Source organism: Periplaneta americana, chromosome 8 (assembly GCF_040183065.1).
Source record: "Periplaneta americana isolate PAMFEO1 chromosome 8, P.americana_PAMFEO1_priV1, whole genome shotgun sequence".
NCBI lineage: Eukaryota > Metazoa > Arthropoda > Insecta > Blattodea > Blattidae > Periplaneta > Periplaneta americana.
In genome coordinates this window covers 81,571,862-81,587,151 of record NC_091124.1, presented here as the reverse complement: position 1 = coordinate 81,587,151, position 15,290 = coordinate 81,571,862, and the positions used below count along the sequence as shown (strand labels likewise).

Here is a 15,290-nt window from a genome sequence, read left to right as displayed (position 1 = left end):
ATCAAAATTTCTACGTAAATCTTGAAATCTATGTTTCGAAGTGTACAAATGTCTTCTATTTATATTCTGTATACTAAGTAAGTGAAATTATGAGAATGGACATTTCCTAACAGGCCGTCTCGTCGAGACATCACTCTTGAATCTGCTATTTATTTGTGATTCATGACTTATTCCCATCGAATTAAACAATTGCTGTGTATTACTAAAACCAATTCAAAGCAACATATTGTCCACAAATACTGCAAATGATTGAACACAAATGATATTAATAACAAAAAGTAACAAATAGTAGCCTACATCATTCTGCGGGTAGCATGGAATATTGTTCAGGCACGTTTTAATGAATGAAGCCATGTCCCAGTCAGGTGACTGCAGCAATGAAAGGAGTAGTGACAATTCTAAACATTTACCGACTACGCAATTGATACCGGGAATGCCACAGGAGAGCATAGGTCTCAGTATTGCTCCATTTTATGACAAGCATAAAAACTGAGTTGCTCGATGATGTGAGACAAAAATCATCCAAACACATGGGCCTGTTGCTATTGTTTAAATATCTAAAGCAGGGATTCCTTAGATTTATGATTTGTTTACAGTCTGTATATTCTTGCGATATATTAAATGTATAGGATTTGTTATTTATTATCGAAACAATAGTGATTTCCATGGAAATGTGGTATCGCCAAAACGTACGTCGAGAGAAGCAAGCATCAAGGAATCTGATTTATTTGAAGTGGTTAAAAGACTGAACGATATAATCTGCTGGAAAATAGAGCCATTATTCACAATGATCTTCTATGCAAGATAAGAAATAAGAATTTCTGAGTTACACATGAGTTAACACCGGCCATACGGACACTAAGGCATGTATGCTAGGTCAATGCCCATTAAATTTTTTTCCGCTTGGTTAGCACGTGATAGCTGCAGGTAGACGCCTCCTTGTAAACTATTAGATTTTAACTTTCAAAATTAGATTATAGAGAAAGTATATACGACCTGATGGTTCTCCCTTTGCCACCCCTACTTAAACCCGATAGAGCTGGTATGGAGCCGAAGAATACATAAAATGGAAGAGAAGAATGTAAATTTTATATCTGGAAACTATGTATTCCGAGGAGTTCAAAACCGTCACGTGTGTTGACTGGAAGAAAGCCATTCAACAAGAGAGAAGAATGGGAGCAGAAAACTGAGCAGGGATGCAGGGAATGTAGAAAATTTCCATCTCGAGTGGCTATGACAGCAGTGAAATTTCAGCAGAGTGAGCAACTGTTAGAGTTTTAGGCATGGGATGGCAGACGAAAACGAACTCTGTGGAAGTATGATCGATACCTGTCGATAAACGTGCAACTTGTATGACTTTAGAGATGGGGGCCCATTAGAATACTAGAGATTTTTAAACTTTTATTAAAACTGTTTAGATAGATTCAGCAACATTTTCAAATGTAGTAATTCTGTCAAGTCAGACTACACAGAAATATTAGTCGGCATGATCCAGGTATTATATAATGCAGACTTTTGGGTATTTGAATTCGTAACAGCGCCGCGGAAACATAAATAGAGGTTATGTAGTTCAAATCTGTGTATAATTAGGGCGGGAACAAACCGTGTCGTAGTCAGGACGTTATGCAGTGCCTGTACGGTACCTACAGTACGTATACAGTAGCCTATAATTGTTTGACTGGAGTCAAATAATGGAAACCTAATAAGGTGCATTGGCGTGTACTGTTCTTGTTTGGCTAGTAGCATTTAATTGCTATTGGTTTAATTGTTTTATTTTTAACTCCAGGCCTTTGTTGCTGTGAATCAGAATATTCACAACAAAGGACTTCATTTCTGACATGATTTGGCTATTTCATTTTTTAATTGAAACTATCCATTATGGAACAACATTCATTATATACCAGCAGACAAACACCACTGTCTAAGCATCCAGACTCTAGCGATGATGATGATGATGATGCTGATGGTGATAATAATGATAATAATGGTGGTGGTGGTATGTATTAATGATAGAAGCATCTGAGAAATTCGTCCGTTGATATAAGCTGTTTAAAATGATTCAGAATGAAGGAATATACAGGAACATCATTTTATTTTTACTTCAATTTTTATTGTACCTGAGTTTTTGAATGTACTTCACTCCCACCCCTTCTACTAAGGAAGTTACAACTCCACACAGAACCAAGACCGCAGATAGTAAGCAGTACTGAGTTACTGAGTAAAGTACGTTCCAGAAATATGTTCGCGTTTTCCAGTGACGAAAGAGCTTTCAATATTGAATCATATTTTCGCACAGGTACTGTCCGTTTGCCTACGTCGCATCCCGATTTCCCCCACCTGCTTCTGCTCGCCCCTTTGTAATAGCTGGGCTGTCTTAGCTCTTTTCTGAAAACATTAATTTCTCTTAGGAATTGGACGTTTACGTAATATTATACAGCTGTTTAATTTAACTTAAATAAAAGGGCCTCGTTAAGTAATTAACTGTCACGTGATTTCCTCCCTTTCTACAATCCTGCGGCATAACCACTTGGACGGACAGTAGATAGCATGTCTGAGTAATTTTTATATTTTCGGGTCGGGCAGAAGTGAAGATTGAATTTACAGTATGTAGAGTAGGTACAGAATTATTTCAACATGAGTTACTAGTACGGAGGACGAAACTGGCAATTGGAATTAGATGCAATAGTCTGTAGTGCGATAATATGCACAAAAGAACTGAAGCCTGTATCGAAATGAACGGCCACCATTTTCAAAATTGTGCTTAAATATTCATATTATGATTATTTTTCAATTTAACTTCTTTCTCTATATTGTACGCTAATGTGCTGTAGACAGTATAATATATATTGCATAATGAATACGTTCGCATGGATAACTCACTTCGTGAGTAAAAACACTTATTCTTAATACAGTACTGTACTTTGATTAAAGAAAAACCTAATGAAAATGATCAAACTCAAAATCGCGATATTTCCTAGTTTACGTAAATGGATGAACTACTTTTCTTCCTTCCTATACCTAGTAGAGTGATTTGTGTTTTACGCCAGTATCATCGAACTCCAGTCTTGGAGGGGGGAGCAAGCGGTGTTTCCGGTTCTCTGAAGGTATAGACAGGTTAATATTAAAAATGTTAGTAAAAATAAAATGATGTCCCTGTATTATCACGAAATGACCTCCATATAATAGCAGATAATTGCGGAAGACAAAATAAAAATTGGATGGTGATAATTCGTTTTATAAGTATTGTGCACACTAAGACATTCAATACAAAAAGTAAGGTATTTCCTGTTCATGACCGTACCATGATGACCAGTGACCGCGAATTTGCTTGTATTAAATATAATTAAATGTATACTGATTGTTTATGTTTCTGTTTCAGTTTGCTGAACTACAATGTTATCGAAGTGGTGGAAAATCATGCATTTAGCGACGCAGAAATTGCCAGACTGTAAGTACAAAATATCTTATACATAAAGAAACACTAGCTTATTCTTGCGATTACTGCTACCACAACCTTAGTAATAGTAATGATATAGTAATATAATTTTCATGCTCTGCGACAGTTTCACTGCGTTTCAAATTCTTAAAACTTCAAGCCATAGAGAGAAACCCATTTAAAAGTTGCGTAAAAGACACGGCACTTATTGATGCAATGGGTTATTGGCTCTTAACGTTGCCTCTTTCAGCATAAACTGAGTCATACTTAGATGAACAGTTCGTGTCTCCATACTAGTATCTGTCATTCTAGCGTAATGGTTCTGTACAGCATTAGTAGAGAATTTTTCTACTGGAAAGTTATTTGTAGAATAAGAATGTTGTAAAACGTGTTAAAATTAATTGCTTTGTTTTTTTTTTTTGGTACATTAATATCCAGAATCTGTTAATCCCAAATTATAAATGGATCGCCCTGTATATACAGGGCGATTCATAAGTAATAATAAGTTTATTATGGGATGGTACTATGGACTATTTTGAGTAAAAGAAATCCTAAAATATGAGTCCAATTATCAATGGATGTGGAGATAACAGCTCTTTGAATGTTACACACAACAAGCCGTATAATTGATATAAAGGAACGACAAGTCACTTACGTATAAAGGAATGGTATATGTCGCTCTTCTTAAATCATCTGAGGATTCACTGTTCATAATTGAGACGGTTCCTCGTATAGGATAAGGAGATTTTCATTAGATTAGTATTTCGTGTTAATATTCTCATATGGATAGTAAGAAGCATGGACGTGTAAGAAAGTTTCAGAATGTGAGGCGGAAGTAACAGGTGGGCAGGAAGGCCGAAGCCAAGCTACGCGGACAGGAAACATATGTCCAGGCGTGGAGTTGACTGATGAGGGAATGTATGGACTTTGCCTGCGGGTGGTCAGCAAGATGACGCCAAGCCAGGTTCCAAAAGAGATGATCTGGTATATGTCAGAGAATTGTCAGAACACCGGAAGTAGGAGAGGACCTAGTTAACGAACAATTTTTGAAGAACGCGTCTTAAGTGACGTAAGAGTAATCATGGCCAATCAGGATTCTTAATAGAGACACGTGATTTATAGATAGGAGGGCGAAATTGTAAGTTTGGTGGTTGAAAGTAGAGGGTAGATTTGCCAGATAGAGAGAAGGCACATAGAATGCGTACGGAGAGGTCGCACTCCACATATTCTCGGCAAACCTAACTCGGAAGGATAACAATTTACGGACTTAGAATTTTTTTAGTCAGTATAGGAAGAAGCCGTGTGTTGTATCATTATTATAAGTCTGAATTCTTTTCTCATCATTATTATTACATTAGGAATAAATTGTCATCACGTTATCAACTCTCCGTTATATTACTGGTGTTTTATAGTACAAAATATATAGTTACGTGAACTCAGAAATTAGTCCACCAACTTGTAGGAAGTGAGAGCAGTAAATTATACACTTGGACGCGCATTTCTGCTAATCTGAAACAAACACTTAATAATAATAAACGTTCTCATAGTTCTTACCAACAACTTCTGGTGTGCGCCTACGTCATTTCAATCTACGAGCACGTCTCCCAACCCCATGTCCCGACCGTTTTTGCAGCTGACCTGGGAAATTCTCATACTCTACCGGAGTAATCTCGAGGAGGCTGGCGCCCAAATTAATTAGTGTACATCTTTAATTATTGACATCATCGTGCCTCCTTGAGCTACTCTCCATATACGACGGAGCTGGCAGCCGAAGGCAAGGAAAGGCGTCGTGGGCAACAACGACGACGACCGACGACCGTCGCAGATTCTGGCGCCCCAACGAGGTCCGACCTCTTCAGATTATGGCGCCCAGCGTGGGGCAACGACCACCGACGACCTCTTCATAATGCATGTAAAGAAATAGCTATTTGTATTTCCCTTTGCTACAGGAATGGGTATAACCTTCCAGAATGACGAAGCCCTTGTAAATTTTAGCTTTCAGGTTACACATCGTCTAAATCTCACATTCTCTGAACGATGGCTCGAATGCGGTCGTCAGATGCATTGGTCACCAAATTCCCAAGACCTCAGTCCTGTCGATTATTGTCTATGAGGTTGGATGAAAGACGAAGTGTGCAAGAATAAAGGAAACACAAGGGACAACACCACCTCAGAAAAGCAACACTTTTGTCAAGAGAGCGGGACAGTACAATGAACTTTTGAAATGTACTGACACCATATAAATAAGCAATAAATGTAATCACTACATCATTTTCTTCCCTTCTTGCCATTTGTAACGCTCGTTATACGGTACATTCAGATAGCTGTATCTCTAAACCGATTAAAATTGAAAACATGTTTATGAGTGCCTTTTTCTCAAAATGGTTGATACTAACACCTCCTGAAATATTTATTATCCGTACACAATCACTCTGTATATAGACACACTGTATTTATATATTTCTGGATGTTTCAGCTCTACCCTGCTTTATCGGTTTCGGTCTATTACGAGCTGTGATAGACTGTTTCCCGTATATCTGTAATGTACTGTTTTTATCCATTGTTGTTTCTGCTCTGAATTTTGGTGTTTCGCACAACAAATTACATCGTTATTATTATTATTATTATTATTATTATTATTATTATTATTATTATTATTATTATTATTAGTGAAAGATGTATCCTTGGGCAGAACACTAGGAATGAATGAATTAAATCATCTACCTCTAAATGAGATTCTCGCTGATATTAGAGATGGGTAAAAAATAACACAACAGTTATTTTGGAACTGTTCCGGTCTCGGAACTGTTGCAAAAATGAACAGTAGGTCGGAACCTCCTGTTCCGAAATAACAGTGTTCCGACTCCGAGCTGCTCACTTGCTCAGCTGTTGCGGGCTCGCAGTACCGCGTTGCACAAGGTATGTTCCGACTCCGAGATAACAGTCGGAACGTCGGAGCTTGTTCCGATGAACTAACGACAGCTGCAGTTACACTGTTCTCGTTGTTCTTTATGTTATACTTGGAACTTCGTTGGATGAAGTTGGTACTTGAAACTCTCACGTGGTTGGAGGGGGGCGCATGGAAATTGAAATCCTTGCGGTGGCGCGAACTTTAATATCAACATTTGTAAGACTGGCCAATCATCTGTAATGTTATAGTAAGTATTTAATAATCTGTAATATTCATTCCCGCTTTATGGTTTATTTCACCATTAGTTGACTAATTCTGTTTTATAAACATTCTACAAAGTCATAAAGTACGCATACTATTATTAATTCATTGATCAGCTGATTCTATACAAAGGTTAAAGTCGTAAATGGTAATGAGTGGTTTAGTTACAATGTCTGTGTGTCGTTTGTTGAGGTTAAGTCTGACAAGCACAAGTTTTTGTGCTATCTTCTCTGTTATCAAAGAACGACAAAAATGTTGTAGCATTATTTGTTGGAAACTACCCATATAAGTACTGATTTGGAGAGCGAAGTTTAAATTACACTTTGGTAAAGATGCGATTCCAACATTTTACTAACCCACTGCGGGGTTTCCAGGTTTCAGTACTGCCAATATATATCTTTTTTATTTATGAAATTGTAATAATTAAGAAAAGTAAAAATAAAAATTAATGATTTGTTTTTTTTATTATGTAATAGAGAGAACAGAAATTACATACCATATGTTTTAAATGTTATGTTATTTTTTTATTTGGCTACCATGTCTTTATAACTTTATGTACGAAAACAAAGTGTTGTATTCTGTCCTTGTAGTCAACAGCTGTGTAATTACTAATATTAAGCTTTTGAGTTCTGTCCGCATGCACAGCAATTTTACAAAATCGATTCGAATGTGCATTGCAGTGCCATCTATAGATAAGAATGTGTACTATGTCATGCCTATGAGTGCTCCAGTGTGAGCAGCATGGTGAAGAGGGAGGGTACTGTACCGTTCGTTTGAACGACTCAACGACTCCGACTCATCACCACTGGTGACTGTTATTTCGGAACTGTTATTTGGAACATAGTATTTTTTCGGAACCGGAACAGTCGGAACTGTTCCGGGAAAAGAACAACTTCGCCCATCACTAGCTGATATGTACACTTCCTGGGATCTACAAGCATGAGTGACGTCACGCGATGGGTAGAAGCAGTACTATAGGTATATGCTCGCGCATGTGCACTCTCTGTTTTACAGACGAAGCTAACAGCCGCTATGCTTTCAGCTTTCAGGCGACTAGTGTATACAAGTACCTATTACCTGGCTGGACATCTCACTTGACATTTCAGAGGAAGAACAGTAATTGTATACATCTGAAGTATGATTAATGTAATATGTAACTAGTCAGCGATGTCTGCAATGGAGGAGGAAAGAAACTGGCCACCCTACTCTTATCTCTTGGCCTAGTTGCCTCATGATGATTCCTTATTTGTGTAACTTATGACTTGTTTTCGGACAGTTGACTAAATAACAAGAAACAATCAAATCATCTTGAGTGTCCCAAAAGAAAATCTACAAAAAGAAACAATTTTCCTCAATTTATTTAACATATAGTAAAAGATAGATATCGCCGCTTTCTTTAAGTGGATGTGTACGCTACTCAATCAAGGTTCGATTCCGTGCGCAGATTTATCTCCATTTCAAACGACTGATATTTGTCTCTTGTCCAGTACTTTTCCTATGACGTCTCTGCCGTGTTCTGCAACGTGTTGACCATACGTTCAGGAAGATCCGTCGTTTAAGAGAATCTAGTATTGGTGCAAATAAGGGCTTGGGCCCTATATTATAGGTATTTTAAATTACGTCAATATATGTTTTATTACAAAATATTTACCATACAGATTTAGGCTTAAATCATACTTGAAATTATGTTAACATCTATTTTATTACAAAATAATTATGTTAAAAATAATAATGATTTTACAGTTAGCTACATATTATGAAAACCAAGGGAACTATAATATTAAAGAGGACAGGAAATACCTATTTAGTTTTAAGCTTAGGCCTATAGGCTATTATACTTAAAATGATGTCAATGTCTATTTTATTACAGCATACTTATGATAAAACTTAATAATATGAAATGATTTTACAGTTACTACATATAACAAGTAGGAGCAAAGAGAGTTATGATCGTTAGCAAAGAGTATATTCCGTCGATGATGCTGCTATCTACAGGCAAATTACTTGAAAAAGACGTCAATGCAGATAATTGCAAAATATCAGGCATACAAGTTACGAAAAGCAGGACATTTCTTGATTTTTTTTAAATTCGCCCGGACCCCGGACAAAGGCCTAAAAAGGAGGACAAAAGAGAACGTCTGGTCACTCTACTTATGAGGTAACTAGATCAGGAGATAATGAGGCAGGGTGGGCAGTTCCATTGCCCCTCCATTGCATACATCGCCGGTTAGCTATCTATTACAATAATCAGACTAAGGTCTATGTGCAGTGTTCTATTTAATGACGATATGATATCATTGAATGTTTTTTTTTTAATTTATTGAGTATGCCCCAACGAGTATAACTCATACGTAGGGGCTATACAAGAACACATACATATGTTATACAATGTAATTGAAAAAGTCGTGAAACTACAGTCTGTGAAAACAAACAATAACACAATAATTTATTAAAGAAAGAAAGCAAAATAAGAACAAATAATAAGATGACATAAAGTTTTGGACAGAAAGAATGAAAAAGTTTGAAACAATGAAATAAATAAATCAACTGAGAATTAAAATAAATAATCTTCCGAAAAACGTATTTTGAATTTCAACAATGTTGAAATTCAAACCGGGCAAAAATGGTGGGAAAAGTTTCCCTCGGGTCCCGTTTTATGTGGTGTACAACAAGGGTCTTATAGCTTTATTTCCTTCCCGAGAGAAGCAATATTAAGAATTTTATCACTCTTTTATCTTCTCCGGCCGTTTTAAACCGCGAACCTGGATCGAACGCATAGTATGGTATTAGGCCGCTGAGAAGGAGTAAATGTTATGAAGACAAAATTCGTTGCAATGTGAAGAAATGAACTTCGTATGTTACAGCCAGAATTGTAATCAGTTTTGGAATAATTATAAATATTTGAGTAGCGTAATATAATTTTGCATTTAAAAATATATATCTAAAACGAGATAAGAATAATATAATGAAAAAATAAAATAAAATATATATATTGTATATAGTAATCTTCAGCTAAAATTTCGTAAAATAGGCTTAGCATCTGCAGAAACTCAATGTTCGGCTAAGAAATATTGAAATAAGAAAGAGGAAAGCACGAAGCGTATGTGTGCATTTCTTATATTTAGGTCTTAGCTAATTTGCATGGGGAAGTCGGTAGGTTTTATTGTGGATACAGCAAATGAGATTCGTTAGACCTCTTTCAAGAGTCAGATTAAGAAATCTCATTTGTAATTTGAATATACATGAACAGTTGCGAGCCAGATATTCAGTGAATGAAAATTAAAAGCTAGGAATTAAATTGGTGAGAGCTTGTAGAGGGAACAGTAACGAGATAAAGAAATTTTTTCCCCTGATTAAATTGTTGTATTCTTTGGTCTCTTGCTTACAGCGTTGAGAACTGCACATGCATCACTCACCCAGTATCATTACTTCATAGTTACCAGTTTAATAGACGTAAATCTATTATCGTCTACAATACTAATCCCAAACATGTGCTTTTGTCACGTTTATTTTGCCATTTCATTGGCAGTGTCCGAGGCTACCTTCATGTTGGAGCAGTGATAAACGGTACCAACAATGGCTCAAGACATGATACTAGCAACGCGATAGCTCAATAGTTGTGTGTGTTTAAGTTGGAGCAACGCGAGGAGTAAATTTTTATAATAATTAAAACTGCTGATCTGAAGCATATCCTCTGTTGAATCTTCTAAAACCATACAGTAGTGAAAATTTTGATACTGAAAAATTATATTTCAACATAAGATTGTCTAGAGCTAGAAAAATGGCGAAATGTGTTTTTGGAATAATTTACACCAAAAGAGGAATATTATCCAAAGCCATATAAGCTAATGTACAGATTGCAAATTACATAATGAAAGCAATTTGCGTGTTGCACAACGCAATTATTGGCAAAGAAGGAATGCATCATAATTTAAGAGATGTCACAGCAATCATAGATAAGGCCAATGAAAGAAACTTGAGTGGCAGACCTCTTTTAGCTGCAGCTCATGTAGAGTACGTGTTTAAAAACAATCTCACTGAGCATCCTCTTATATATGAAAATCAATGTGGTAATAAAGTAATTATTTTGTTATTAAACAGATATTGAATTACTATTACTCCAACACAGAACATAACATAACTAATAAATAATAACTAGTTATTAAAATAATGTAGACTTCTCATTATTATAAAATAAATTCCAACGTTCATAAAACGTAAACACTCTCCGATTTGTAACTTAATCACATATTTTTCATTTATTCACGTGTAGAATTCAATTCCATTGCAGCTTCATCCCACAAATTGTCAAAAATTAACCTGTGGTCCCATAATGAGCCACGAAGGAAAATTAAGGTAATTAGTTAGTCGACGTTCATGTCTTCTCTATCAATTTTGACCAGAGAGTCAAGCGAAAAAACTATACTTACAAATGGCTTTTAAGGAACCCGGAAGTTCATTGCAGCCCTCATATAAGCCCGCCATCGATCCCTATCCTGAGCAAAGATTAAACGATTCCCTACCATCATACCCTATCCCCTTCAAATCTATTTAATATTATCTTCCCATCTATGCCTTGGACTCTCTAAAAGAAAACCTATTACATCGTTCCATAATGTCTGACAGGAGATGTAAATATTTCTGACAGAGGAGAGTAGTTTGCTATTCAACCAATGACAGAGGTCTCATTCCACGCTTGGCTTGAAGCTTCCTACCCCCGCCCAACTTCAAGAGAAGCTTGAAATGAGACCTCTGCCTTTGGTTGAATAGCAATTATACTTCTCTCCTCCTCTACCGGTAATGTTTACTTCTCCTGACAGACATTATGAAAAGAAGTTTCCTTTGCTGGTATCGTTGTTAGCAACGATACTCTACAGCGCTGCCCTTCGCCAACATAAATGCACTCATTTGTTTAAAAGGAGAGATTTTTGTCTTGAAACTGGTACCGTATCTGGTATCTTTCATCGCCGCTCCAACATCAACATAGTCTGAGACAAGCGATGACGAATATCATTTTCTGAGAACTTAATTGACTTTCACTGAATGATGCGAAACTGCATAATATGCTCCAACCAGGCGCTGATGTGTGCTTATAATAACACATTTTGTTTTACTTAAATGACTACACCCATTTTCAAATAAATAATTAGAACTCATTATTTTTCAGCATGTCCCACGTTAATTTCTAATAAACAAACAAAAAAGGCACATTTGTGATCATTTTTCATTATAGTTTTCATATTAAATATTTTAAGTAACTTTAGCTGCTAGAAGTTTGCATGTTTCACTTTTTGTACTCCCAAGATCATGTTTAAAAATGAAGAGTCCACTGCAAGAATGATGGATGTCATTTGGAATACATTTTGCAGGAGAAGCAATTGAAAGTTTGAAATGCTTTGCGCTCAAAGCTTAACTGTGATTTTCCGATCATTACTGGACAATGACTATCAGTGTCAATGCCATATAACTCTATATGTACATTCTATACGTCTTAAGCTATGCATTGACAGTCTTGATTCATTTTCGACAAGAAAGTGACATCCATCATTCTTGCTGTGGACTCTTCAAATGTTAATGAAAATCCATTGAGGGATTGATGTTGATGACCAGAGCTGCGATTTCTTTAATCAAAACATTGAAAATAGGTTAGTGGTGTCTAGACTATAGCTGTAGTCTGACGTATAGAGTTACAAGCGTACACTCGCAACGAGAACACGATATCAAAGTAGGTCGTCCCATGAAGGTTTGTTTTCTTACTCAGGTACATGAACATTTAATTTGTTACGAGCACAAGCGCTAGTCAGAACGTTGTCTTACGTTGTTCAGAAATATGCCGAAAATAAGAAAACAAACATGCGATAAATATTGGTAAACGAATTTGGCTGTGAGTACTTTTGTGTGAAAGGGTGTAATATATTTTGTAAAGTATGTAATGTGGAAATAAGAGCGGAAAAAAATCGTTCAATCACATTGTAATTCAAGAAGACATAGTGAACATATGAAAATTCATGTTAAAACACACCAGGAAGAACTCCCGTCCATCTCACGGAGTACAAATACCCAAAAAGACCTTTCACCCGACTGCACCTCTTTTTCTTCTGATATAATCAGAATGTATATTGTAATTTATTGTCATAAAGATCAGTGAACCATATACTGGTATTTGTTATGCATAGAAGTACATTTTATTTATGTAGGCCTATGTCAAAGTGTAATTACTAGTTTTTGTTATTCATAGAAGTGTATTCTATTTATGTATTTTATTTAATTACTTTTTAAAGTTATATCAAGTTTCCTGTGTTAAATTCCAGTGCAAATGTTGCTCAATAGTGAAAAATTTAGTAGGTCTACACATGGAAATTTTGTTCATTGATCTGCTAGAAGATTTTTCACCCGATTGTACCTGTATACACTCGAGCACTGCTTTAGAATGCGATCGTAAAGGTATTCTCTGTCTCTTTCATTTCCCTAGAAATATAGTCGATGCGTCGTTTACTGCACTGCTCAAGTTAAATAAATATCAGCTCTGTTGATGACATTTGATTAAATTACACAACTCAGTCTAGCTGTTGTTCACATATAACTCGGTCACTTTAAGTTGCTTATTTTACGACAATATTCCTGGATCACGCCGATGGCTTAGTAAAAAGTGTTGACTATATCGGTCACTTTTCGACACTTTAACTATAAGTACTTCAACTGTGAAGTTCCATATTATTATACGAGTACAATAAAAAAATATCATGTTTTGGGGGCGGATAATGAAATTTAAAAGACTTTGGCATTGTTAACCATTGATCTACAAAGTTGCATTTGACGTCATTGAGCAAGGGTTGTGAATATCCTAACAAAGAGGACTAACAAGATAAGTGTGCAAGAAAATGACTAGTAACAACACAGTTCCAGTAAATTAACTTCTGTGCCCTCGAATCCCGACAATCCTGGCCTGTCAGAAAAGCAATTAGCTCCATTCATCCACAAGCCTCCTACTGAACGTTTTAACTGCTTCGAGTAGAGCGAAATTACTGATTGGAAGATTAGCCCAAATATTACGTACACAAATCTTTTAAATTATAGACTAGGAAATTAATCTGAAAAAAAGAAAATGAAATTGTCACCTTCATTAAAATAGTGAAAGAATCTAAATTAAAACATTTACGATAATATCACTATTTTTACGAGAAAGTTTCTTTCTTTACTTCTCCATGAAAATCGCATTCTGAGCGACGCATATTGCCACCACTCCCTGAGGTAAAGAATGCGATAAAATTCCATTCCTGCAGAGAACGGTTCGCAGTCAGACATTTTCATTGGTCTTGAAGTGGTGACATATACAGGGTGTAAGGAGTATAAGTGCCGTTATTTTAACTGATGATTGTTCATGTCATAAGGAAGAAAAAATATCCTCACAATTTTTTTGTAATTGCAAAATTTAACTAATTAATTATTAAAGTTTACACTATTAGGCGCTTGGCGACGTTGCTGGATGGGGAGGAGGGAGTTTACAAGTACACGGTATAGTTCAAGCGGATACAGACATACTAGTACAAAACAGATGCTCTGTTCTAATGCAGGGGCGAACCGTTGTTTACATAAAACGAACAGCAAAATATACAAACTTTCAATCTCATTAATAGAACTTCATGGTAAATTTCCATTTTATTTAACAATATTGGCAATTTTAACGTCACACGTGACAGAATGAGAGATCTCGAACTACGGTTTAATACAGTAAGACAAATATATTAGAATGAAAATACTTAACTCCACATAACAAGAAAGGCATAGCAATTTATATGTTAGTAAAGATAAATGTGACTTAATTTATTTAATTCCAGTAAAACATAGATCCGCCGGGCAGAGTGACTACACTATCTAAGGAGCTATCACTTTAAGCGTCACTGTCCGAAGATTCGTGGGTTCGAATCTCTCATCGGGCATGGATGCATTTCCTTTGTTAATGTTCTGTCCTGTGTGTGCCTTAGTGGAGGCCCCTACGCTCTGCTGATCTCAGACTAGGGGAGACCGACATATATGTAATTGTCTAATGTGCGTGTACATAGAATCGTCCCCTCCTCTGTAGGCATTGGTATGCAATACCTATAATAGTTTCTGTACAGAATCTGCAAAGATGTCATATCTGAGATTAATAAAAGAATGCACTAAGCTCGATCAATATTGCAACGAAGGCGTAAAACAGGAGGAAGATTATTGTATACGCCCACAGTTCATATTATTGGGAGAAAACTTCCAAGAACAAATTTATTAGTATTCCTGAAACAAAATTTTCAGCAGGCCTACATTCTAAAATGTGAAAGGATACAATGCATTAAAAAAATAGTTATGGAAAAATATCAAGATGATAGTTAGATAATTATTATTATTATTATTATTATTATTATTATTATTATTATTATTATTATTATTTTGGACGGACCAGTTCAAAAGGGAAACAACTCAGAATTTAAATTTAAAGTTTCGAGTCAACTGAATTTTAAAGCTTCATATTGCTATGAAAAATCCAATTAACACACTCAAATTGAAAACTTATAGTAGATATTATGAGACATTATTAACAGAATTTGGAATCATTTCAACGATATTTTGATTTTTCAGAGAAACACAAAACTTTAAAATGCAAGTCCTCAAAACTTTAAATTTTGAGCTGATTCCCTTTTGAAC

The 15,290-nt window shown here is 35.8% G+C and overlaps 1 protein-coding gene across 1 annotated transcript in view; it reads left to right on the top strand.

The window, feature by feature from the left end:
- Window positions 1-15,290, top strand: part of LOC138704228 (follicle-stimulating hormone receptor-like) — a 312,886-nt gene that overhangs the window by 192,036 nt on the left and 105,560 nt on the right. The window contains exon 5 of the mRNA XM_069832109.1: window positions 3,380-3,448. Within this exon, the coding sequence (XP_069688210.1) occupies window positions 3,380-3,448 (69 nt within the window). The remainder of the gene's footprint in view (window positions 1-3,379; window positions 3,449-15,290) is intronic.